Consider the following 27,277-nt stretch of genomic DNA (forward strand, 5'->3'; position numbering starts at 1 on the left):
TTTTGAATGATCAACATCTGGCAGGCTTAACACCAGAACACGCTCACTTGTCAGCACTCGCAGTAAAAGCGTTGCAGTGCTTGCTAAGGAGAAAAAGAGGTTGTTGGTCAGGCTGTTGCACAAGAGGAAGGTTACTGCTAACGGTGCTTGCCGCTTTGGGGATGGGTGACTGTATGGTTTGTGAAAAAGCATGGGGAAGGAGTAAGAACTGTGGCAAAAGTAAACACAAATAAACCACAAAAATGCCATAGCAACTCAATTTGTGAAGAAGTTTTAATAAGCCTTTATTTTAGCAGTGTTTCAGTTGCTCTCTTGTCAAGCCTTCACCCACCCCCTTCCTACGCTCACAGTATGTCACATTCCTTTATCAGGGTAGTGACACTGACATGAAAAGACCTCATCAGTAGATTGAAATTGAAATGCAAACCCTATCATAGCACTGTTTGACCGGTGTCTGTCTGTCGTTTCAGGAAATTCAACAGCAGCGAGCTGCTCAGAAGCTGACATTTGCCTTCAACCAAATCAGGCCGAAGACGATCCCTTATTCACCGAGGTAAAGACACACATGGCACAATGCAGTGGATCTGTGGAGGGTGGTGTGCAGCCTCTGCTCTCATGGTTTTTGGAGACACAATTCCTGTTCATTTCTGATAGGAGATAACTGTTTTCATGTGTTTGTGTGTGTGTGTGCCTGATTATAACCCTGCATATTGCTTGTTGACTATCACAATGTAAACCACTGGCCATTTCCAGCATATATGTATATGTGTCATTCCACTTCATTCAAGCTCCAGTTTTTCCGTTCCGTTTTGAACTAGCTTAAAAGACACTCTCCCACAGATATTTTCCAGTGGTGTTGCAACACGTCTGCTGCTTTCAAACTGTGCATGTCAAATGCTGAAAAGTGACTGCCACCATCCAGGCACTGACACACTGATTTAGGCTTACACAGTATTTCTAACGTGACGTGACGTTTAGCCTCTTATTCTGCAAAAGAACATCTTGTCTTCAAATTTCTTGAGATTTTTTTCTGGAGTCAGGAGCTTGTTATCCTACGACATTGTCTTGTCAAATTACCTGAGACAACTGAAGGAACACTTTATGGACAGTCATGCTCACAAATCTATATTAAACATTTCCTTTTTTCATAATTATAAATACATGATATAGGTACAAGAAAACAATCGTCTACCAGTTTTCCTTTCAATCAGTTCGAGCAATGCAATTTTAAGTCAAAGAATTGTATTTTCTTTAAGGTTGAGGTTTCGTAACTCTCAAGGCTCCTAAAACAACAGAAGAGACACCTTGGGACACTCTTGTCAGAATTGCCCTTTTTGAGCCAGTCCCTTCTGCCTGTGCAGGTTCCTGGAGGTGTTCCTGCTGTACTGTCACTCTGCCGGCCAGTGGTTCGCCATCGAGGAGTGCATCACCGGAGAGTTCAGGAAGTTCAACAACAACAACGGAGACGAGATCGTCCCCACCAACCTGCTGGAGGAGACCATGCTGGCCTTCAGCCACTGGACCTACGAGTACACCCGCGGAGAGCTGCTGGTGCTCGACCTGCAAGGTACAAACGGCCCGCTGGACCCACTGTCATGAGATGAGATGAGATGAGATGATATCTTAGTGTCAGAGAACGTGCCACAGCACAGAATAACTTTAAACACCAAGTACAATAAATCATAGGAACAGGAATGTGTCCTGGTGAAACTGGTGCAGCAACAACTTGACAACTTAGTTTCACATTACATGTTGACACAAGGAACAAGGACACTCAACAGGACTTTGAATGCATTTAAATAGTCAACAAATATCTTGATTGGCCTTTTTGTTTTTTATTATTTAGTCATTGTGAAGTTCACTTGGTGGTGTAATCTCAGCAGTGCTCCAGGATTAGTGCTACTAAATTTCAGGTATTCTAAAACTATAGGTTGGACTCATAATGGGTTGTAAGCCTGTTTCCTTTCTCTGGTTATAATTGATTATATTAGATGAATTGACCTCCTCAACTACCACTACACCACAGTCCAAGCCTTGTACATATGGCAGAGGTAAATTTGTGCTGTTGCAGTGGTTAATGTCTTTGATTATGTACAGAAGCTGAAATGTCCTGTCTGTCTGTCTGTCTGTCTGTCTGTCTGTCTGTCTGCCTCTCTGTCTGTCTGTCTGTCTGTCTGTCTGTCTGTCTGTCTGTCTGTCTGTCTGTCTGCCTCTCCGTCTGTCTGTCTGCCTCTCTGTCTGTCTGTCTGCCTCTCTGTCTGTCTGTCTGTCTGTCTGTCTGTCTGTCTGTCTGTCTGTCTGCCTCTCTGTCTGTCTGTCTGCCTCTCTGTCTGCCTCTCTGTCTGTCTGTCTGTCTGTCTGCCTCTCTGTCTGTCTGTCTGTCTGTCTGTCTGTCTGTCTGTCTGCCTGCCTGCCTGTCTGTCTGTCTGTCTGTCTGTCTGTCTGTCTGTCTGCCTGCCTGTCTGTCTGTCTGTCTGTCTGCCTCTCTGTCTGCCTGTCTGTCTGTCTGTCTGTCTGTCTGCCTGTCTGTCTGCCTGTCTGCCTGTCTGCAGGTGTTGGGGAGATCCTGACAGATCCATCTGTTATAAAGAGTGGTGAGAAGGGGTAAGTGCCCTCTGAAGTTCTCACACAAGCCAGCATCTCTTTTTCTGCTTCTTGCATCTTGATATTCCATCAGATCCAGCTTTACCGGCCACTTTGTTGCTAGTAATGTGCTACTGAATAACTATGTTGTTGGTCCTGCAGATCATATGATATGATATTTGGACCTGCCAACCTGGGGGACGACGCCATTAGGAACTTTCGCGCCAAGCACCACTGCAACTCCTGCTGTCGGAAACTCAAACTTCCTGGTAAGGGATCTTCTACAGTTGCTGTTCAGCTAGCTTATTCCTAAACGGATTTACTAATTTGTGCAGGTGACATATAAAAATCCAAGGCACCTATCATAAACATCTTAGCACAACATCTCACCTCAAAACAAATGAGAGAAAGAGACAAAAGTACAAACACAATTAATACAAGATAATGAAGATTCTGTTGTGTAACACCATCTAGGTTTGCGCCTGACACCGTCTACTTCTGCGTTTCTCATTTTCCAGATCTGAAGCGGAATGACTACACGCCAGATAAGGTGACGTTCCCACAAGAAGACCCCCACGACCCAGGGGGCGGGGTCAGGGAGTCCCGCCAATCAATGAGGCTGATGCTGTGATTGGTTTAAAGCGAGAGAGAGAGGGGCTGGGGTCGGGGTGAGGTGGAGCGGCGCACTGTTATGATCTATTTAGTCAAAGCCACGGACAAGGAAGATGTGCAAACGCCACAACCAATCAACTGGAAGAATCACGCCCGTGTTTCCATGGAAACCAATGCATGCCGACTGTGTTACGTTTTTGTTGGTCCCGCCAAATGCTGTGTCAAACACAAATCAACTACCATGACCTTTTTTTAATAAGTAAACGGGGGGAAAAAAAGTTTTAAAGATATTTTTTACAAGTTTATATGTTATGAGTATATTATATATGAAAATGGCTATCAACAGGTACAATATCACTGCGGAGGGTCTAGTATTTATTATGAAGTTTGAGAAGTTGCCTTGTTTAAAAAAAAAAAACAAAAAAAAAACCCAGAACAATTCTAAGTGCATTGTACGTCTCTGTTACAGCAGCTTCAGAGGAAAGCTGCTGAGATTCACATTGCAAGACTCTTTGCAGTATGTCACCAGATCATTTTTATAAATGTATAAAGACTTGTATCACAACTTTTTCTTTTGTTTCATACTTAATGAAAGATATACATGAATTTGAAAATCTTGTAAAATATGGGCAGATTGCAATGCAACTTTTACAGAACAATGTATGTAATTTTATTGTATTGAACTCTCAAAATGTGTCCACCAAAAATTGCTGATAGTTTTTAATGTTACAAAGGTACTATTGCTATATCTTTGTCATCAACTATTGTATGAGCAAATTACAATCTAGTGTATCTTATAGATACTGTTATCTGGCACGAGCTGAACAGATTAAAATATTTTATGCAGGGGAACTGAGAAACTAAGGGTATTACTGTATACATTTTGTACCGTATATCATTTTAAACTAATAAAATGTTAAAAAGTTTCTGTTCTTCTGTCTTCAGCACCCTCGTTCGCACAGTCCAGCAAGAATTACCTATCTACATTTGAAGAGTTTCATTCCAAATTGCTTTTATTCATCATGGAAAACTTTTGCTACCTGAAATTCATGAGTCTATATTTTAAACACATGGATGATACCATCCTCCAAAACAAAGTCATGTTGTAAGCAAAGGTGTTAAGATGACACATAACTAATAGTAACCCATACTGTAATGCAAGCAGACATTTTTTAAGAGATGGGGTCGATTTTTATTTATTTTCACAAGTGGTGGATATCTCATCCTTCACTGTTGCCAACGTATCAAGGCTTTAGTCTATAGAGCACTGAAATAGTATTTGACCTTGTGTACAATAAGCCAAAATTCTTGACTGTATGCCTACGATAGCAGACAGTGGGCCTGGTGTCCGAGAAGAGGCCCCCAGATTCCTCAGTTGGGCAGCAGCTGCTGGTGTATTGATACACATACAGAAAAACCTCTGTTCGTCTGAGACACGCGGCCTCCGACCAATCTGATCGACTGCTCATCTGGATCATCCACAGTCAGTTTGTGAATTAGGCCTACTGTATTTTCCCAACACAACCCCATCTGCTTTATTATAATGTGATGATTGCATTGAAAGCCTGGGGCGATATATCTCTCACATCTCTAAAACTAGAACTGTTTCTGGGATCAGTCTGTAAGTTCAGCAGCAGGGATGGAGTGGAGGGTAAACCCACCTGAAGTCACTTTACCCTCCATTTTAGCTGACCTACATCTCCATGACTTAAATTTGCACCTTTTTTATATGTCACCTTTTCATTTCCCACCTCATCACTGGTCAGAACTGGGCAAAATGGCCTTATGTATCCTGCTCCCACTGCATGGAAATCACTGCAAAATGATTTGAAACCGGTCTCTCTTGTTGAGTTTTGAGGACTACACCCTCTCATAATTATGACTTAGTATCTCATAATTATCACTTAATATCTCATAATTATGACTTAGTATCTCATAATTATGACTTAGGGTCTCATAATTATGAGATAAAGATCTTATAATTATGACTTAGTATCTCATAATTATGACTTAGGGTCTCATAATTATGAGATCTTTATCTCATTATGAGATCCTAAGTCACAATTACGAGATCTTTATCTCGTAATTATGAGATACTAAGTCATAATTCTGAGATACGGAAGTCATAATTACGAGAAACCATCTCCGATTTTTTTTTTTTTCTTTGGTGAATGCAATACGCTTCCGTACTTCTGAGCACTTTGTTGGGAGTTTTGGCTTTGCACTCACCAGTTTTGTGACTTTGAGTGCATTATGCATTTGTTACATGTCTGTTTGCAACTTTTATGTTTGTTATAATGCTGGCCAGGTCTGCCAAGAAAAAAAAATTCTCAATGGAAATACCAGGTTAAATTAACGATGAATCTAACTAATACTGAAATGATAGCCTACTATTAATCGAATAAAAGAAGTCACTGCAGATAATAATGCTGTGTCATGCTGTAGACAGACCTGTTTGTCCACCCACTGGGTGTGGTTTACCTGGAAAATATGGTCCTCCTAATTATGACTCAGTTGAGGCAGTTTGTTCAGCTCGAGCTTCTGGTCAGTCACAACATTTATCAGCTGCTTGCTTAGAAGCAATACAACTGCAAAACCATGACTGTTGTTGTCCACGTTGAATATTGGTGAGTATTTGATTTCACTAATTCAATTTAATTTTAACATCTAATAGGCTACTGTAGCTTATTGTTAACCGATACCGACACATTACTTCGGAATATGTTTCAGGCTGCAGAAACTTAGTAAAACATACCCAGACAACTGGCGAAAAAACGTAATAACTATAGCCTACATGTAGGCTAATCACATTGATATGAAATATATTTTGGACACAGGTAATAGCCTGCCCCTGCCTAAATGCGCTGCTAACAACGTAAATGAAGTTAACTGAAGTTTCCCGATTCGTAGCTTTTTATTCGCAGTTTGATGTGCTGTTAGGGAATGACTCGATTTTTTCGAACATGCTTTTAATTTAAACGAAAAGCTGGGAATGTTTTTGTGCCACTGGTACTAAAACATGTTTATTGATGGAAACCAATATATTTTTAAACTATCCACTGTTCCGCCATGTAGACCATCTACTGTCCACCAGCACAGGGTGCAGCCTGGCCCAAATGGGTTTTCCTCCTCGAAATGGATGTCAAAAAAGGCTCACGAGCTTATTCAGGCCAGCTTCTCATGGGTTAAATTATCCTGGGCCACACATGCTCTAGACTATGGGATGTTGACTCTCTGATGATGCTGTTTTTGCGCCTGGCCAAAAGCAGTTTTTATAGTCTAATCAACAGCTAAAACTCGAGCCTTTCTTTCTTTTTCTTTCCATTTTGCATGAATCATAACCAGAGAAAACATTCCAATAGATGATCTGCCTCACCCACTGCTTCCTCAGCGGCCTGCTGGTTCTGGTTTGCCTGGTCATTTGTTTATGTTTGGCTTGAGATTTTTGATGGAGGCTGATCTTTTTTCAACCACAAGCTTAACAAACTTTGTTTTCTTTTCTCCTCTGCTAGCTTGTTAGTTTCCGTCTAAAGCAGGGCATTAAAGTAAAATTCCAGCAGGTCCAGTCACACCAGTCACACAAATCTCCCACATAGCAAAGGTTCAGACTATACAATTGTCTATATGTTTATGATTAACAGGCTTACATGGTTACTGTATGACATAAAACATAGGCTAAGTGAAACCAACTAGGTAGCCTATATTTCAACAACTAATCTTTTTTTATTATTATTATTGTTAATGTTTAATGTAGCCTACTTCGTTGAGTCTATGCAGAAGTGCAGTTTTTAATTGTAGTAAAATAGTAGGCTAAAACAAAAATATTAAAACGAATAGGGTCTTTTTCCTGAAAAATAAGTGGCATCTTTTCTGACTGGTTCTCTGCTTTGATTAATGTATTCACGCATTAAAATGATAACTAAAGTGTATATATTTTGGAGAACTGAGATCCCATAAAGATGAAGACATAAATCAGTTTAAACGAATGAGAAAATGCCCCAATTTTACAGGGTTGCAATTTTACAAATTGCATATTGGGGCTTTAACCCCTCCCTAGAATAGAAGTCCTTCAGGTCTTTCCCTCTTCTCCCTTTATTTCACCCATTCAGTGGAAGAAATTAGCCTTTTTTCCCTGACAGTATTTTTCACCTTGACAAAATGGAGTCAGTGCAGAGGTCAGCTCTGAACAGTATTAACTTTTATGTTTCAGTTTTCGTCTGTCTGCTCTCTCGCCTCAGCGCAACACTGCTGTCTCTGCAGCAGCCGCCCTGCCGCAGGCGTGGCATGATTGGCTGTGCTGCGCTAAGTTATTTACATAAACGCACGTGATTGGCCAGTGCGCTGCAGTGGGCGGGCCCTCGCTACTAATGGCAGACTCCTGCCTGCTGCTGACAGCTCGCTCACGCAGGCGCGATCAGAAGAAGCACGCGCCCGTGTCTCTCTGCATGTAATAAAATAATAAATGTCCAATATATGCATTTCAAAGCATGATAAACAGGAGGTGTGGCGTGAGTGCGTGTGATTAGTCCGTTGCGTATGGAAAGCGTTGCGTGAGTCCCACGCGGCTCAGTGCGTGAGAACTGGCAGTTGGCCACCAAACTGTTGTCCTTGAGAATCTCCTCACGGCTTTCTGTTCAATATTAGAGAAATAAGTTTCAAAGGGCCAGTCAATATGTGTAGCGGGCTGTTTCTCACTCATCTTGTTGTGTGTCTTCTTGTTTACAGTAGCGGATGAGGCCACGGCAGTTACTTCCAGGAGCTGTCCTCTGCCATAAAGCGGAGCGTTCCTGATGCGCAGGTGTCGGGCACCAAGGGGCGGCGCAGTAAGCTCACATGTCCTCAACACCTACATCAGGCTACATACACACTATATTTAGGAATGTAGTGGAGGTTAAACCTATGGAGTGAATTGTGTTTCAGTATTCAGAAATAACAATAAGATACAGATAATAAACTATTATATTTTTCACCATCCACAAATATTTGAAAAAAAATCCCACAGGTTTTCACAAAAGTTACCAAATTTTTTTTTTTTTTTTTTAAAGATGTGTTAATATTTTTAGAAGCAACATATTTTCAGAGCCAACAATGTCATAGAAATTGTTGAAATGGCATCTGTCCACGTACATAAGTGAAACCAAAGTCTCAAAAATCCACAAATTAACACAAGCCATGCCACAAACATAATTTGATTCACAAATGCAGATTCAACAAGAACTGGAGTGTAATGTCATATATGTCCCATGCTGTATATTCAAGTCCCATTAAGCTGTGGTGAAGGGACCTGGTGCCCATTCTCTCAGAGTGAACCTGTTTTATTGCAAACATAGGCTTTATGTTGAGACACACATTAAGAGACATGTTACCATCTTGCATTATTGTTGTTGCATTTTTACAATCATTGCCTTATTTCCGCCCCACAGACAGCTTTGAGGTGACAGTAAACGGTCAGCTGATCTACTCCAAGCTGCAGAAGGGGAGTTTTCCCAATGTTGAACAGGTTAGTCACTGTGACGCTTATGCTGTGTTCATTAAAAAAAATAAAAAATAAACTTTATACGTTTATAATTGGGGTTTTTTTTCACTATTTGAAAACAGTGATTAATAGAATTAAGTCCTTGGTTGTCAAAGTGGTCGCACTTTTACAGACTGAGTCCAGATCCAGACAGACTTTTCCCAAAATGGATATGTATAGTTTTGGAAATGAACTCTTAAATTCCAAACCTCTAACATTTTATCAGCTGTAGTATCGTTTGCATCTCAAGTAAGAATATGTACATCTTTGCATTACATTCTATGCAATGTCTGGATGTATTACATGTAGTCATATGTAGGATTCCATGTAGTACAAAAACTTGTAGTACTCACGCAGTACTTCCCATAAGAGATATTATTTTACATAGTGGTGGGTGGGGTCATTTTGGTTTGGGTTCCACATCCACACCCTGTTTTAGTTTCAGTTTTTAGTTTTACATACAGTATCTATATGTGTTTCCTTGATCAGTCCTTACTTGTGGTGGCAGATTTGTAGCTGCACTGGCCTGTCATTCATGCAGGGAAATACAGGGGAAACACTGGGATTTACCACCTCTGTGTTTAAGCTCTCAACCACTCTGGTTATTGACTTCATTAGACACACATTAGACTACAACACCTGTCCTCAGGACTTTGACATGCTTTTATGTCCCGCATAAGGCTAAACAGGTCACTGAATTACATCATTGGCAATATAGGGGAAAGAAATCCTTTCTACCTCTCTCCTCAGCTCTTACTTCCTTTCCTAGCTCCTCTCTATCATAGGGTTAGAGTTAGATCATGAGCACTTGGGTCACAGGAATATTCCCATCTGACATGATAGCTCTGACCCTTGCACTCCTCGTAATGATGGTGGCCCAGGAATTAAAATGTATTCTGCTGCACTCATTGTAAGTCACAAGAGCATCAACTAAATGCTTAAAATGTAAAATTAAATTACTATGTGAGGTCTCTCTCTGTTACGCTGAGACAAAACATCAATGCTCCCTAGTCTTTTATTAACATTTTGGCCTCAGTCTCTCCATCAGGAATACACATGTGAAGGAAAAGGAGAGTGTACACTATATGTGAAGAGTTAAATTCCAAAATGAGATATAAATCATTTGAAAAATGTCATACCTACTCGTAAAAAGTGATTGCTGGCATGATAGTAAAGCTCACTATTAGATGTTATAGAAGTTATTTGCTATCTTACAAAACAGTAACATTTTAGAGGATTGTGAACGACTACAAAGCGACTATATACCACACCCAAGGACACCTGAATGACACATTTATCCCTACACACAAAGTAGATCCTCATTGGGATGCAGAAAGAAACAAAACCTGTTTACTTTTTTTGTTCTCTCTCTCATGTGACCAGGTGGTGGCGCAGGTGAAGGCGATCAGCCTTGGAGGAAAGGTGTAGAAAAGAAGGGAGGATGCAATTTCCACCAGCGGAGGGGAGACCGAAACCAAGGCTGTATTCACACCGCAACAGAAAAAAAATGATTTCTCTTTGAAATCAGAGCTCTTTGTGGCTCAAACCTGATCTTCTCATATTTGCTCTTACAAAGAAAAAAATAAATTCCATGTGGTTTCTCCATGTTTAGATAAATAGTATACTTTCTATACATACAAATACACGCACATAAAGTGTTTTCCATCATAGACGAACATCAGGCTATTTGGTCCTCGTTGACAGCCATGAGAAGATCAGAGCTGCACCACAAACCAGATTATTCTTTTCCGTGTGAATATAGCCAAAGACAGGACGATGATGCGAGCAGCTCCTGGGAGCCGGGCGCTGATCCACCTTCTGTTCATGAATGTACACATTTAAAATGTGGAGTGTGTGCACGATGCAAGCCTAGAAGTGTTTCAGCTGACTGCTACCTGAGGAACTGCTCTCATCACGTCTGTCTGGCCGTATTCAAAAAAATACAGGCCCTTTCTTTACTTACTTATCAAACATAGAGCTACTTTGTACTCATACCTAACATAAACTATATACACTTCTTCTCCCAATATATAGGGATATACAGTATATATATAACGCATTGGGCTATGCAGTTTATGAGTCTAGGTGCCTCACTGTTCCTATTGATAAATGACACATTTGATAAATGTTAACACAATGACAAATTTTTAACAAGTATTTCAGTGGACATGCAACTTAAACCTAAACTGGATATTATATTATATATATATTGTATTTGAAAACAAACATTTTAAGTATTGGCATTTTTCTATCATAGTCACATACTGTTGATGTAACCAATTTGTAATCAATTTGTAACTATTTCCAAGAGACGCAATAAAATATGATTGCCGAACTAACGATCTGTTCATTTCCCACCAAGTTGATTTTCACAAGTAGTTAGTTGACTGATGAGTGTCAGTCTGGTTGGCAGTCAGATTTATTTCTCTGTAGGACACAATGAGCAGCTGGCAGCGCCGGCTGGCTGACAGACAGATACCATCGTCCGCCTCGTCACAGATCAGAGCGACCTGCGATGTCAAACGTCCTGTCCTGTTTCCACAAGATCTAATCAAATCATATCAGAGAAATCACGATGGCATGGAAATAGCTTCCCATCAATTACGCAGACAAATGAAACGGGCTTATCACTCATGCATCCGGGGCTTTTTTTTTTATTATATGGCCCTCCACAAGTTTATGAATGGAGCACGATGCATCCTAAAATCTGACCTAACTTCAGTGGCACTTTGACAGGACACATGGCTGTTAATGGACACACTGGCTGATGTGGGGATCAAGTAACAGCAGTGCCTCTCTACGCTCAAGGCCACCTTCCATCACATCTCCACCATCCTGGGTAAAGAAGGGAAGAGGAGTCCTGTCCTGTTGCACGTTGCTGTAACTAATACTACTGTTGTTGCGTTGTTTAATCCTGGAGTCAGAGAGTTTCTCATGTTCAGGTTCAAACCCTTTTCTCCCTCTGCCTGTTCCTTTGACAGGCGCAACTAGGAGGTCAGAGATGAGGGAGGTTGGATAGATGTTTTTATTGGGAGGGGGGGGCTATAGAAGGAGTCCGATCAGCGAGGATGTCACATAGACTCCCATTATCAGTCCAGAAACCCCATCTGGAATTTGAGAAACCCCAGCCATGCTGATCCCCGGTCCACCAGCTGCTGTGCGTCCCATACACCATCAGAAAAAGCTGAACCCAGACCACAGAGGCCTAGCTAGCCTCCCTCTCCCTAAGCGCATCAATCAGCTTACAGAATAAGACAAAACAGGCTATTGTGGCTCTGAACGTCCAGGATGGTTCGTTAAGCCGTCAGATTGAGTGGTGAAATGGTTAAAGGGAGGCTGCCGTCACTGGGGTCCGGAGAAGACACAGTAATCTCCATAATCCATAAGATAAACAGATAGCGACGATAACTGGCATTTGAATGTGTCTGTTTGTGATGCTCTGCTGGTGGGAAAAAAAGTCAACAGGAAACAGATAAGCCGCATCAAAAGCAGGCATGGTTCTCTATTTTACAAAACGGTGTGAACTTTAATGTTGTGGGTGTATGAGAGAGAGACTATATGTGTGTGTGTGGGTGTGTGTGTGTGGGTGTTGAAACTACCCCATGCACTGTGGGAAATGAGGTCAGTTTCACTGCTCTAAGAAATGGCAAAGGCCAACACATGGGCTCTTTGTCTGCATATGGGGAGTCAGACAGTTCCAGGCACAATGGCCTCACTGCAGCATCACAGCTACACACACACATGCACACTCACACACACTCACACACACACACACACATATACACACACACACAAAGCTCCCCATTTGTGATGGACACGTTTGTAATGGGATCTCTTGTTCTTTTATTCCTTAATTGGTTTAATATCTCTTGTTTATCTTATATTCCTTTGCTTGTTGACAAACACGTCTCCCCATACACACAATGTATTTGTGTATATGATTGTCTATGACAGATCACTGATTACTTGATTAAAACCATAATCAGTAACCAGTGGAATATGAATATTGATTACTTTCAATTACGTTTGGATTACTTTACCACAATCCATAGAATGTGCAGATAAATATTTTATTTTAAAATATAAAAAAATTCATCTAGAGATTTTAAAAAATATTTGATTCCAATCTACAGACTGTAATTTGAACAGTCTTATTATCGTCATGTACAAGTAGGCCTATCATACAGTTTATAGTCTCAGTCTTGATGCCATTATACCCCTCAAACATGTTTCTGAACAGTATAGCCTACTTTGCAATATACAGTACAGTAACAGATGACAGTTACATTTTGTGGTGTTTTTTGTGTAATCTCATGGTGTACTCCCTGCTGCAATCCCCCACAAACATGGAATTCACTGGAACCAAGAACAAAAACAGGAAGTAGACAAAGTACTGAAGATTTTTTTTTTTTTAAATCAATAATCTTTTGTCAGCTTGGAATTTCAATGTTCTGTCTACATTTGGAGTGCTTTTCAGACATTGAGTGTTAAAATTTTGATATCCCATAGACAGGCTGAGAAATTAACACCAGCCAAACGGTAATGGCTGATAAATTAATCTATTCTACCAGCTACTTCGAGAGATAACCAACCATCATTTGGAGGTTTGATTATATTCTAAAAAACACAATTGGCTATGGAAAAACAGTGAAGGTGGCTGGATGGGAAAGTTTAGAATGTAGTAGCCACTGTGGCCTGTAGACAAAATGTGAGTTCATCGCAAAACTAATAAAATCTTATTAATTTGTATTCATTTTACCCAATTAACCATTTTCGAAAGTTACCTTCAGCCATACTGGAAGGCGTGCTTGCAGGACTATATCATAAATAACCAAAATGTCAGGTAGAGCCTTGATCCAAGTTCACGTTGTGTCACTGGGTTCATCCTGTGAGCATCTCATTGACTACAGGACTGGAGGCATCGACTCATCAACCGATTTCATGTGAAAGATTGTGTAACAAGGTGTGTGTGCCTTGTGAAGAGGATGGGTGTGTTTCTGTAGATGGCGTGCTGATTAATTGTGTTGGGTCAACAGACGGTAGAGACAAAGGGAGCCGATGTGACTCCACCACCCAGAGCTCGCTCTCATGGGCTTTTTGATGTGATGATGAACTGCAACAGGGCGATCCGGTAGAGTAACTTTGGGATTGTGTAGTCCATCCTTTTGGCTGGGTGGCAATAAATGTGGCAAACGAAAAATCTAGATGATCCAGTCTGTAAATGTGCCATAATTTCGTCAACCAAGGACTTGGGTTATGTACTAACCTTTAAAAAGTACTATCATGTGTTCTCTTCTTTTGTGCAATCAATGACAAGGTGACACTTTTTTCAAATGGTGGATATCTCATTTTGGATCCCAACTCTACATATATAAAAGCAAAGTAAAAGCACTATTTCTATCAATAGTAGTATAATTTCAATCCTGATTCTTTAAAAATCTGTTGCTACTCACTTGTGCCTTATAGGATGCCGTTTATTACTGGAATTGACTGTAGTGCTAATAGTATAATGGTCTGATCTTAGACTGCAGCTGCTGTACTCATAAAGGCTGTTGTGTAACTGGAGCGGTGTGATGCTCCGAGGAACAGCGAGCACAGAGACAGACAGACAGCGGAGTCCCCATCCTCATTTCTAATTTATAACAACATGTCTGCAGATGAAGGGAGGGGGAATGGTGTGCACTACACATTCCATATGTAATTTGATTATTAGAAATACTATAAGGGACATTTGAGAGAAATGAGTCAGAGGCACAGAAGATGCCTGCTAAGTGGAAGTTTTGGGGGATACAGGAAGTTAGAAAAGGTGATGTCAACATGTTGGTAGTTTAAATAAAAACAAAAACAAAACAAAAACCACCCTTAGAGGGTAGCCATCTCACTGAACTTCATTCAGTCACAAGAATCAAGAACTCCATGATTGGATCTTTTTTTATTAAAAAACAGTGACATAAATAAATAGAACAAAACAATGTAAAAATATAATGCTTAGAAGAGAGATCTGTTGGGGGAATTGCCATAGCAACGGTTTGTTCTAATAGCAAAGAGTTTAAATTCGGATTGGTCCCTGGTTTGTCAGACTGATTTCACAACATATCATAGCACCGTTGTCTGGTCGTCTTCACTGCTTCCTACAGATGCACAGCTCTGGTGACCATGTAAATCACAGACATTTCACATGAATGTAGGACAGACTAGAGAAAACAATGAAACAATTGAATTAGCTGTGGATCAATTAGAAAATGGCCACTGCTTACAGTTTCATTTCATATAAATATAATATATTAATTTATACGTTTTACACTAGCATGGCTCTATATCACATACACAGCTCAGGTAAACACGTGAAGTAAAGGCAGCCGACGAAATTAAAACAAAATCAAAAACAATAGGCGCTAGAAAACTGAAATGCAATGTTTTGTAGCTGCACAGCCGAAAATAGAAAACTTTGACAGCAAGGTGGTTCTGTGTGGGAACCTGTGCTTTAATAATGAACCTGTCTGAGAAAGATATGCAAACCGATATCGCTTACTCCATCGTTTCTGAAGGCATTGAGATCATTTTTACAATCTTAAGGAGCAAGTGACAAATGTCAGTATTAAATGTGTGGGGTTGGAGTATGTGCAAACATTCAGCTGATGATTTTAAAATTACAACCCTGAATTCAACAGAGATTAAACTTGCTTTGAAGTGATGCTGTTAGAATAAATGAATCAAATGTCTACTTAATCGTGCGAAATGACATGGAGAAGGTGGATGAGAATGAGTGAAGGATGAAGGCGGCTAGCTAGCGCACCAGGAGGAAGGTCAGTCCGGCGATGCCCACCCCGGCAGCAGCAAACAGAGCCGTCTTCATGGACGAGTCTTGGTTCACCTCTCTGGCACTGCGGGAGAACTTACAGAACCCCTCCTACAGGAGACAACACAGAAAAAAAAATGTTCAAACCAGGGCAGAAACTTCATTTTTGGTCCACCAGCCACAGTGGATGGCAATTTCCAAAATTCAATGCCTGGCAGAGTAGACCAACTTAGCAGCCACAGTGACGATGCCAGCGTTTAGCCGGTGACTGGTGGTAATGACACAGGTTCAGACTGGAAAATGTCACTGTCACTCACAAGCTTGGGTTTGTCCACAAACACGGAAAACAATTTAGCCAAACTCTGGAGGTACTACTGGTATCTTACACTGTATAAGTTTAAGCCATTCTCAAATATCCTGACAATATAGCAATTCTTTAAAGTAAAAGGTAAAAGTAAAAAGGTAAAGTACCAGCTTATTATAATTATTATTACTGGAAATTGTGCCAGTTTGTCCAAAGATTATAAACAAATGACAAATGTTAACTGATTATAATAATACTTGTCCATTTTAGGTATGACCTGGCTCATGACTTGGCTACAAAGGCTAGATTATAGAAGTCTGACGCAGTTCAGCTCCTCCAACAGCTGTATTTCCCTCTCATGTTTTCGGCCTGAAACCACACAGTCAACCAGTGAGAGCACCTGTTCTTTGCCCCAGGTGCTCGCTGCCTTACAGCCACTTGTTTTTCTAGTCATACGAGGATAACTCTCAATTTGGGTAATGCCAAATTCAAAGCACTGAAGCTTTGACTGTTACTACAAAGTCCATCTGGCGGAGCTGGTTAGATGTCTGTTGGAACCAGCTGCCAGTTGAAGAAAGGAGGGGTGTGTGTTTATGTGGGTCTTTGGGAGGGGAGCCAGGGCGAGCCCATTCACAAAAGCAGACCTTCAGCTGTAGTCGTGTTCTTGGTTAGGCATGCTGTGTCCTGGGGCCTTAGTGCGGCTATTCAGAGCCATCATAACTAGCCCATGTAAAGTTTCAGTAAACTACAATTAGAATAAGTCACACAAAGCAGGTTTAAAATTAACTTTGCTCTTTTGATTTCCAGTGGATGAGTAATCTTTACAGACCAATACAGTCACACAACACAGCCTTTGTCTTACCCTTACAAATCACAAACTGCATCTCTCTGATAATCTAGAGGCCAGCATTGTTTGATCAGGGCCCTTTATAGAAAAGCTGTGTGGTTTGGTTTAGGCGTCCACGCTGCCTTGTTGTAGCATACATTCCTCAGATTCTTGGCTAATGCCACTCTACAATTCCTATAATCACGGCAGCCACATGAGACGTCTGAATGCTCCTCTCGTCAACAGAGTAGGAGAATAAGATTGCAATACAGGATATATGCAGACTTTTAGATGCAAAGGCTGCATCACAACTAAGCGCAGACAGTGCTGCAAGCCACACTTACATATAGATCTTAATATACCCAAGGAGTGGAATCGGATCCCATCAGACTAGGTGGTTTTCAACATAAGACGTTTAGGAAAATCAGTTTCAGTTTCAATTCTTACTGGGATTTTTTACACCTGTTTAAGTCTGGCTTGGTGCCGGACACAATCTAAATGCCTCTGTTATCTGCACTGGACTTTTCCCTAATTATACTCATGTAACCTGTGCTTCTTTGTGTTTTTCGGTCGACTCTTCTAATTTCAACACCTGTTTGTTTGTATGTTTGAGTAAATCAGTCCATTCAGAAGCAGTGATTAAACTAAAGCCCATCTTTCTTTGAGCTTAAATCAATTTTGAAGCAGTGATGGTGTGAGACCTACCCAGCCGTCATTCTCCAGCAGCCAGTCTCTCTTCTCCTCTCCCAGGTAATCGGCTATGGTCTCTGCCAGTCCCCTGCAGTTACCGGGCCCCTGTCCCAGTTCCTGCCCCTTCCCGGGGTCCAGCCCCGGCTTCGTGCCCTCCTGCTCCCTCAGCTGTCTGGCCAGCACCCCAGTGAAGGTGAAGAGGGACACCACCCTCCCCCAGTTCAACTGTCCGTCTCCCACCAGCTCCTCCATCACCTTCCTGAGGCTGGAGCAGGGGTCCGGCCCGCACTGCCGCAGGAAGGTCTGAGCGAGGGAGTGGAAGCGAGCGTGGTGCTGTGTCTCCATGTCCTGGGCCAGGCGCCTCATGGCAGCGGCTGACTCGCTGGGAGGTGGAGGGGCTGGCCGTGGGCTTGTGCTGCAGAGGGACAGGTAATCCTCTACCAGAGCCAGGGTCTCTTTCCACAGCCAACACGACATTTTCTATCAGGAGAAAAGAAAAAAAAAAAAAACAATTAACATGTCATGGAGCTTACTTGACAAGCAGCAACCATTAAGGGTTAAGTTACTGAGTTTCAATGCTGAATAAGCAAGACTAGATATGACTTTAAATAAAGGTGGACTCTACCTCCAATCAACACAGTGCAATTACTGCTCAGCACAAGCTAGCTAATGGTTATACAACCTAGTTTCATAAATTCAGATAACACTGGAAATGGTATTCCTCCAGTAACCTTAGCCAATTCCAGTTAGCCATTTATTTTTTTTTAGGTTCAAACGTTAGCATATTTTTCGTACTTCGGTGGCGGTTGAGGATCTGTTTTCTGTTAGCGTCAGCCAGCTGTCAAAGAAATACCCACTTAGTGAGGTAGCTAAGCTAACGTTAACCATCCTTGTTGAGGGTTAGCGAGCTAACGTAGCGTTGAAATAAACGGCAACGAAATAGCTCGTTAGCTTTCGGCAATACAAGATGGATAATGTTAAAAGCTACCATTAATTAACAGCATACCAAACTGACATAAACAGCAATATAGCTTGTTAGTAACCGAACGCTAATTATTCATTTATTTTAGCTTGTAACTAGTGAACTTGCAGCTGGCTAGCTAGCTGCATTTCCTTTGCTAACCGTTGGATCTGTCATCAATGCAATGGAGGTCTGGGACACAAAGGACCACATACAGGCAGCGATGAGCTAAAATAGGTGAGGGACATCGAAGCCTTTAGCACTGTTTTTAACACATAGTATTAACACCTATGCATGGCTAAGGTTATATACTGCTGATTGGACCTAGAACAAAAGTCGTAAAACAGCTATTTCTGTGTGTAAATGAGACAAAAGCTCACCCTCCCAGCGATATCAGACTGCTCTCTGCACATACAGACGGCGGAAGGACAACCTCGTAGTAGCAGACTACGCAGAATTCACTCCTTCCCTTCAGCCTGGCCATATAAGCTCTGACTCCGCCTCCGTCTGTCTCTGCCGCAAAAAAACCCAACAAAACCCCCTCACTATTCCTGTGCAAGTGGAAAGCAGAAGATGACTACACCAACAAAATAAACTAAATTAAAACGTAATCTTCTTTGTCAATTTTTTATCATCATCATCATCATCATCATCATCATCAAGCTCGTCACCCACATGTTTGTTTGTCTTGAATAGTTTACGTTGAATAAGGAAACAATCATGAGAACAGACAAAAGCAAATTTCCAGAAAACTCGTTGCTATGAATTATTTCTTGCAATGACTTGACTTGGTATGTGTGGGTTTAAAGTAAATGTAATCACATGATAAAATTGTGGTTACAGTGAAAGCTGTCTTGATCTGTGGATAACAAGGAAATGTATATATACAATATTTATAGGCTATTATTATATAATATTGTATATAATATTATTATATTATTTATATGATGATGATTTGATGATTTGATCAAATCGTGATTTGATGATGATATATGATGATTTTCACTAATGATCTTTTTGCCAAGATCATTGGTGAAAATACAAACAGTGCACGTACACTTTTTACTACTGTTGATGGACTGATAAATCCTCCAGCATCAATTGCCCCAGAGCTTCTTTCTATTGCTAAATGTAATGAATCTGCCGCCTTTTTCAGTGATAGGATTGTGAGTATCAGACAAACTATCAGTGCTTCCATGTCTAACAGGAAGGTTATGCCTCCATTTCCTTCACGCATAAATAATGTAAGTAATAGGCTATGGCAAATTTTACTGCTATTGACTACACAACACTTGAGAACACTATACAACAGCTTAAGTCGTCCAACTGCTGCCTCGACACTCTGCCCACAAGCTTTTTTAAAAATGTCTTTAGCTGTTTGGCGAATGAGCTATTGCAAATTGTTAACAGCGCTCTTTTGTCTGGTGTTTTCCCAAATGCTTTGAAAACTGCTGTTATTAAGCCTCTGTTAAAGAAGAGTTGCCTGGATGCCTCTGTGATAAGTAATTACAGACCTATTTCCAATCTCCCTTTTATTAGTAAGATCCTGGAAAAAATTGTCTTCAACCAGCTCAACAACTATTTAATTTCAAATGCTCACTTTGACCATTTCCAATCCGGATTTAGACCCCATCATAGTACTGAGACAGCCCTTATTAGAGTTGTGAATGATCTTCGTATAAGCACAGATTCAGGCAAGCTTTCTACCCTTGTACTTCTGGATCTTAGTGCTGCATTTGACACTGTTGATCACACAATATTATTAGATAGACTAGAAAATTGGGGTGGACTCTCTGGCCCAGTCTTAAATTGGTTCAAGACCTACCTGCAAGGCGGGAACTACTTTGTGTCTATCTGTGACTTTGTCTCTGAAAGGGTCAGTATGACATGTGGAGTTCCACAGGGCTCAATCCTTGGCCCTCTTTTATTCAACCTCTACATTCAACCTCTACACATACTAGTGGAACACTAGGACATATCATACAGAAAAATAGCATTCACTACCACAATTATGCAGATGACACTCAGCTCTATATATCTCTTTCTTCAAGTGACTTTGGTCCTGTAGATTCTCTGATTCAGTGTATTGAGGAAATTAATGACTGGATGTGCCAAAACTTTCTTCAGCTAAATAAAGACAAAACGGAGGTAATTATCTTTGATACTAAGGAAAAGAGGCAGACAATTAGGGCTCAGCAAGGAAATCTGGGTTTGGCCCTGGCCCGAGTTCTCTCTGCGTGGAGTTTGCACATTCTCCCCGTGTTCGCGTGGGTTTCCTCCCACAGTCCAAAGATGTGCAGGTTAGGTAAATTGATCAAGCCAAACTGAGTGGAAGTGTGAATGTGAGAGTGACGTCTGATCTGCCCCAGTTTTTTCCTTACGACAAATAGGAAGTAAGAGTCCCGCCTCTTGCTACGTATAGGACCTTTTCTGTCCTATAAGGGTGTCATTCTTACCTTCCTCCTCACAAAATCATCCACTAGTTCATCAAAGTCTAGCTGTCTGACAAGGTCTGATTCTATAGACTGAAGTGACAATGAGCTATAAGCATTATTTTCTTTATGCCGTTTTCTCAAGAGTATGATTTTTTCATGATCTTAAGAAAAGGAAAAATAACGATAATGCTAGCTAGCTATTAGCAAGCTGGCAATTAGCAAACCAAGTGTTAAACCTTCTATGCCTGCCTGTTGTGTCATTTTTAAGCATAATTTTTATTTATAGGAACAAACCAGCTGACGTCATGGAGTGACCAGAGGGCATTTTATAACAGGAGTGCATAAAAATGATCCAAAATAAAAAATGAAGACTCCATACCTTTTTATTTCTATTCTTTGTCTCGTTGCCTTGCACTATGAAGACACACACCCCCACTTATATATCATTAAATTCTGCTTGATCTCCGGTAAAGAGTATGTGCCAAGGTGTCGGGGGGCCCTAGGGGTCAGCTTGCGCTGTATGTGCCGAGGTGTCGGGGGGCCCTAGGGGTCAGCTTGCGCTGTATGTGCCGAGGGCCCTGGTGTTCAACATCCTTTGGCAGTATCGGGCCGCGGGCCTGAGGCTTCAGAGGCCCCTGGCAGTCCGAGGCCCTGGGGCACTGGCCCGGTCCATAATCCAGCCTTGACTGCATTAGCTTCCAGTGTGCCATAGAATTGATTTTAAAATTCTGCTGCTTGTCTACTGTATAAAGCGCTAAATGGCTTAGCTCCAAAATACATTTCTGACCTGCTCTTAGGATATGAGCCACCCAGACCTCTGAGGTCATCTGGGACCGGTCTGTTAGTTGTTCCCAGAGTGAAAACTAAATCAGGTGAAGCTGCTTTTAGTAATTATGCTCCCAATTACTGGAATAAACTTCCAGAAGCACTGAGATGTGCTCCCACTGTCAGCTCTTTTAAAAGTCGGCTCAAAACATTCCTTTTCTCTGTGGCCTTCCGCTAAATCATCTGTATGTAGATGTAACAGGTGTTATCTTTATTTATTTCGTTTATTTCTTTTATTTATGTTTTACCTATTTTATACAAAATTATTCATCAATTGGTATCACGAACAGGATCCCAACAGGAGTCTAGAGGAACTCTGGTGAGTAGTTCCTCAAACCTGTATTGAGAATTGAAGGATTTCTTGAAGTTTATAATTGTAATTGTTTAGATGATCTGTGTATTGTTCTAAAGGAACATTTACAAGTCCTATAAGGGCTGTGGGGCCTGCCTATGCGGTGGGGTAAGACCACTGGAAAGACTCTAGGCTCCTTCGAAGAATCCTTCAAGATCTCATCTAAATTGATTTCCTTTTGAGAAGAAAAATTGAAGTTATAGCCTACTGGCTGACCAGAGGTGTCACCAGTGTGAGAGTGACTACTCAATATCTTTCTTTCTTTCATTTTTAATGTCATTTTATGTATTTTTTTCTGTTTTATGTGGAGCACATTGTATTTGCCTTGTGTATGAAATAAAGTTTGCCTTGCCTTGCCTTGCCTTGCCTTACCTGGCCTATATAATGCGATTGTAAGAGGTGTGTCTATAGGCTATAGACACACCTCTTACGATCACATTCTGAACAAAATTCATATACAAATGGTTTACTGCCAGATGTAAAGGCTCACAAAATGTGCATAATACTCTAATGCTCTTGGGGGAAATTGAGTCTGAACTTCATTCATTTAGGCTCTTTACTAAGTCTTATGTTTTGTGCAATATCATCAATAACAGCAGTGTTAAAACAATAATATAAAAGGAGTAATCAAGGTAACAATTTGGGTTTAGTAATATAATATCCAGTTGGGTGAGCCAAGTAAGTGTATGTGTGTGTGTGTGTGTGTGTGTGTGTGTGTGTGTGTGTGTGTGTGTGTGTGTGTGTGTGTGTGTGTGTAAGGTAAATTACACTCTCCTGTAAGTATTGTGGGTTAGAGCCAGAGCCAGCCATTCCTAACTGGCATTACCCCTGAAAAAATAACTGTAATCACACTTTTAGCAATGTATCTTCAGTTGATTGCAGTTAATTCATTTATGTAAATATCCTTTTGTTAAACTAAAGCAAGGTTCACAGCAGGTGTGGGGTGGGCTGAGGTGTGGTACAACAAACAACTTCATTAAACCTAAATTTAATACTCTCACACATATTCCCTCCAGGTTAATTTATTTTGGCTCTTGTCCACCATGTATTTGCATCTGCCATAATATCACACTTTGGTCTTCATGGGACACATCCAAACACACAATAGCTTGGCGTAGCTGTGGATTTGCATGTCTCGCCACAGCTCTGAGGAGGCTGAGAACCAGTGATCTTAGGATTTACAGTTACAGTCACCACCCAGCGCTGGCTGGCAGTCCCAGGACCCTGCCACCACCCTGCTGCTCTCAGGGCGCGTGTATGGCAGAGATACGGTCTAGAGATCAACATGAGGAAGTGAAATGCACAGAGAAGTGAGTGGAGGTGAAAGCAAAACATTGTAATGTGGTGTGTCATGGCATATTTTGGGTACTTTTTCATAATGAGTGTCATTGGAGATGCCACTTTCTATTGGTGCTAATCTTTCTCAATTCCCCTTCCTCAGTCCCTTCTCTCTTTCTGTCTTCCGCTCCACTGCACCCTCTTCTCTGTCTTGGCATTTCCCTGTCTTTCTCTCACTGTTCCCATCCCCTGTCTTCAGTGATGTAAGGAAAACGGTTTGTAAATTATGACCTTCAGTCGGTGATCACCATTGGGCAAACAACCACTAAGAGAGAAAATATATACTGTATATATTTACAGAAAAGCATCAAGTTATTTATTTTTTCCTATTCCGTTTTTTCCTATATCCTATATCATACAATATATGTATGACTTGTATAGCTTACATCAGTTTGATACTATTTACTCTGATGTATACAATGAATTTACATCATAAAGATTGGAAAAACTACCCAAAAAAGTTGGGTAAACTGGGTTTCTGTGGGTTTACCCCCCACTACATCGCTACCTCTCTCTCTCTCTCTCTCTCTCTCACTAATTAATGGATTACTCAAACTCAGGAATATGATCTCATTAGTTTTAGTTGTCTTTGGATCTGCAGCATTTCAGCCATGGCCTGTTGGAATAAATAAAGTATAGGCAAAGGAGGGGAGGCGTGAAATGTGTAATTCCAGGAACAGAGAATTTAGAAATATGACCCATGTTTGGTCTGTGGTTTTGCTGATTATGCATTCATACAGTTACATGTATTGTACTCGGTAAAGTCTTGGTGTCGATGGAACATCAGTTTCCACTCTCATTCAAGTTTCCCTTCTGTCTAAGCATGTGATTTTTTTAGGTTCAATGAATTTTAATCTTTGTACAAAAAAACCCTACATTATCCCTTGGGCATTTCGTCACAGACACGAAAATCATGTGATAATTGAGGGGACTTACGCCAACAGAATTAGACAAAGAAAGACAACTAGAAGCATCATGTCAGCAGGGATGTAGCGGAGGGTAAACCCACCGAAACCCAGTTTACCCACCGTTTATTTTCAGAATAGAGTTTACTCTCCTTTTGATCCTGACATAAATCTTTATGATTTTTGAATCTTTATGGTGATAATAAGTAGTATCCTACTGAAGATAGGGTCTTTTAAGGAAGAAAAAACATGAATGAATGCTTTTCTGAAAATATAATTGATTATTGTTTATATTTTAGTTGTTTGCCTCATAGTGATCGCTGACTGGAAGTTGTATAGTTTACCCACCTCTTCAACTACATCACTGTGTGGTAGCCTATATATAAATGTGTTGAGCTCCATTGAAGAACAAGTTCCATTTAAGAACACAGACCATGACATCATCACAGAGAGAGAGGAAGTGTGCAACAGAAACCACAGAGATCAACTTCACACTGCAGCAAAAGTGGGCAAATGGGCAAAATAATAAAGGGTTTTATTTCAAAATGAAACATATCAATTAAAACAACATATTATCTCAAATTTATGACTCAGGACAATCCCATCTATCAAAATAATATTCTTCAGTGAGTTTTATTTTTATGTCAACACTTATATAAGGCTAAGCTTATTTTTATGTATTTATTTACTTTTTTGGTGGTTGATATCATGTATATATTTGATATATACACATATATTTTGGAGTGAAACTCTTCAAATGATATTACTCTGCTAGAGAAGTGGGAATAAGCGGAAAAAGATTGATAGATTGTAAACTGAATCTTAACATCTATTTTGTGTTTTTTCTTTCATTATGGCAACCATGTCATATAAGACCTTTTCAGCTGTCAGCAGATGGTAAAATGTAAGAGTTAATAACTTTGTAATAGGCATAAAGACAGGCTGATAGCATTGCTCTGATCATCAATCTGATCATCTGAAAAACAAATTTCACCAGTGAACCACAAAAAACTAAAAGATTTCCTGTCACAGTCCCAACTGTCATGGGTTATTTAAAAGAGCGACAGGAGTGTGTTTTGGATGTGGTGACGTATGCTGAAGGAACAGTGTGTTTTAGTTGAATAAGAGATGCTGTTTGTATTCCCAGGCCCTTATCACTTAGAGGAAAGTCCACAGTGGAAGCAACAAGGATGATGTTGTCATTCATGTAGAGATGGACGCCTCACCGATACACACAGGTCAGACAAATGGCATGTACACACACACACACACACACAGGTACACAACACCTATTCTGGTAATAAACTATGAACACACACATACACGACGCTCACATCATCATACACGTGGCAGGTCATCATCGGTGTTCATGCCTGTCGCCATAGTGCAGTAATAATATAAAATAAGGTTCATAAATACACTCAACACTGGCAGGATGCTCTCAGGGAGATACAGTGATGATGTGGATGAGGAGGGCTGATCTTTGACGACAGTTAAAAAAAAATATGTCAGAAACACAAAAACAAATCAATACTGCTTTGAGGACAGAGATTTTGAATATTGGACAAACACCAATGTAACACAGGTTCATAAACTCTAGTATTACATAATGGGATCTACTTAACCTCAAGAGCTGGACAACATCTTTACTACTGAACATGTACTTTGGATGTTAGTACATTTCATATCAAATGGTTTTGCTTTCATTTTTGAATGAATAACTCTTATTGTTAGCACAGGCTAGAAACCTGCTACTCCACCAGGGTGTTTGTACTTAAAGGGTAACTTTGGTATTTTTCAACCTGGACCCTATTTTCCCATCTTTTTGTGTCTAAGTGACTAAAGGGGACAACAATTTTTGAAATTGGTCCAGTATTGAGCGAGATCGCTTCAGCCGGCAGCCGCGAAACGAGCTGCAATGTAATCCGACGGGGCAAATCACACCGTCAATGTACGTCCACTAAAAGTTCTTGTTTTTGCCACTGACAGGCTCAGATTGTTATTATAAGTGTCTGACAACATTATGGAAAGGACCCTACAGAGAAATGAAACGTTTTTCTTTTACCTTTCGCTTGATCCGGTCTGTGTGTAACCAAGTCTCGCTCAAGTCTCGCGAGAGTTGAGTTGTTGCAGGAAGTTACACACAGACCGGATCAAGCGAAAGGTAAAAGAAAAACGTTTCATTTCTCTGTAGGGTCCTTTCCATAATGTTGTCAGACACTTATAATAACAATCTGGCTGAAGTGATCTCGCTCAATACTGGACCAATTTCAAATAGTCACTTAGACACAAAAAGAGGAAAATAGGGTCCAGGTTGAAAAATACAGAAGTTACCCTTTAAGTCAATTAAAGGATTTGTATACATCCTGCACCACTCCTGTCTCCCAAACAAGTACCTACATACTTCGAATAGGAGGGACACTTTGAAAGCCCTGCTGAAGAACTGATCCTGTGCAGCGCCCCCTGGTGGGCAGTAAGTGTAACTAAACAAGTGTAATTGAAGTACATACAGTACAAGGCTGAGTCAGCCCACATATTTTATAACGTTTCGAAAATCCAGGATACCCAAAGAGTTTTCCTTTGGATATCTTACTAAGAATATATTTTCAATGTTTTTAAAACGGCAACGTAAAGGCAATATATGTATACTTCATTCCTTCACTGTGTTGCTCAAAGATAATTCCTCAAGGAAACACGCCAGGCTTCAAACCCTCCAGTCAGTCTAATAAACCACAAGGCCACATTAATAGAATCAGTGTGTTTCAGGCTATTTACATTTCTCCCATTCACAGAATAGGAGGAACACACATTTCAGCCGTTGGGAATTGGATCTAGGTCAATCTTGATTCGTTGAACGCGGTCTGTGTAGCAGTTAAAAAGGGAGTGTTTACTTAATTTCTGACATCCAACTGTATTTGTTCATGGAGAGACACGTCCAAGTTGCTTTTATCTGTTTTGGCAAATAAATAACCAGGTTTTAGTTACAGCCCCACCTGCTGCACCGTGCATATGAGGCCACCAACATGTAGACTACCAGAGAACAGAAGAGAAGACACATTACGGAAACAATGAAACATAATACAAAAAGCAAAAAAACATTACTTCAAATATTATTTATTTTTCTTACAAGGA

At 40.6% G+C, this 27,277-nt stretch overlaps 2 protein-coding genes and 1 long non-coding RNA gene across 3 annotated transcripts in view; 2 read left to right on the forward strand and 1 right to left on the reverse strand.

Annotated features, from left to right (window-relative positions):
• trpm7 (transient receptor potential cation channel, subfamily M, member 7) overlaps positions 1-4,121 on the forward strand; it is a 44,933-nt gene extending 40,812 nt beyond the window's left edge. Inside the window, exons 36-40 of the mRNA XM_078283895.1 lie at positions 471-553; positions 1,362-1,567; positions 2,553-2,604; positions 2,746-2,852; positions 3,102-4,121. Of these exons, the coding sequence (XP_078140021.1) occupies positions 471-553; positions 1,362-1,567; positions 2,553-2,604; positions 2,746-2,852; positions 3,102-3,214 (561 nt within the window). The 3' untranslated portion in view covers positions 3,215-4,121. The remainder of the gene's footprint in view (positions 1-470; positions 554-1,361; positions 1,568-2,552; positions 2,605-2,745; positions 2,853-3,101) is intronic.
• Positions 4,122-5,711: 1,590 nt separating this feature from the next.
• Positions 5,712-11,045, forward strand: LOC139920950 (uncharacterized). The gene is made up of 4 exons (XR_011785071.2): positions 5,712-5,822; positions 7,921-8,018; positions 8,619-8,695; positions 10,094-11,045. It is a non-coding gene; the product is annotated as an uncharacterized LOC139920950 (long non-coding RNA).
• A 3,588-nt stretch (positions 11,046-14,633) lies between these two features.
• bcl2l10 (BCL2 like 10) lies at positions 14,634-18,755 on the reverse strand. Its single transcript, XM_071911063.2, has 3 exons — positions 18,671-18,755; positions 17,345-17,809; positions 14,634-15,620 (listed from the first exon to the last, which is right to left on the reverse strand). The coding sequence occupies exons 1-3, from the start codon at positions 18,701-18,703 to the stop codon at positions 15,498-15,500; spliced, it is 621 nt and encodes a 206-aa protein (XP_071767164.1). The 5' UTR covers positions 18,704-18,755; the 3' UTR covers positions 14,634-15,497.
• Positions 18,756-27,277: the final 8,522 nt, after the last annotated feature.

The sequence above is a fragment of the Centroberyx gerrardi genome, chromosome 1, assembly GCF_048128805.1.
Source record: "Centroberyx gerrardi isolate f3 chromosome 1, fCenGer3.hap1.cur.20231027, whole genome shotgun sequence".
NCBI classification, from domain to species: Eukaryota; Metazoa; Chordata; class Actinopteri; order Beryciformes; family Berycidae; genus Centroberyx; species Centroberyx gerrardi.

What these genes read in the sequence shown, in the direction of transcription:
- bcl2l10 (XM_071911063.2), bottom strand. Translation starts at nt 18,703, where the DNA reads ATGTGCAGAGAGCAGTCTGATATCGCTGGGAGG. An exon ending in AGTCTGATATCGCTGGGAGG is followed by an intron (nt 17,810 to 18,670) that starts GTGAGCTTTTGT and finishes TTCTCCTGATAG; the next exon opens with AAAATGTCGTGTTGGCTGTG. An exon ending in TGCTGGAGAATGACGGCTGG is followed by an intron (nt 15,621 to 17,344) that starts GTAGGTCTCACA and finishes TGTCTCCTGTAG; the next exon opens with GAGGGGTTCTGTAAGTTCTC.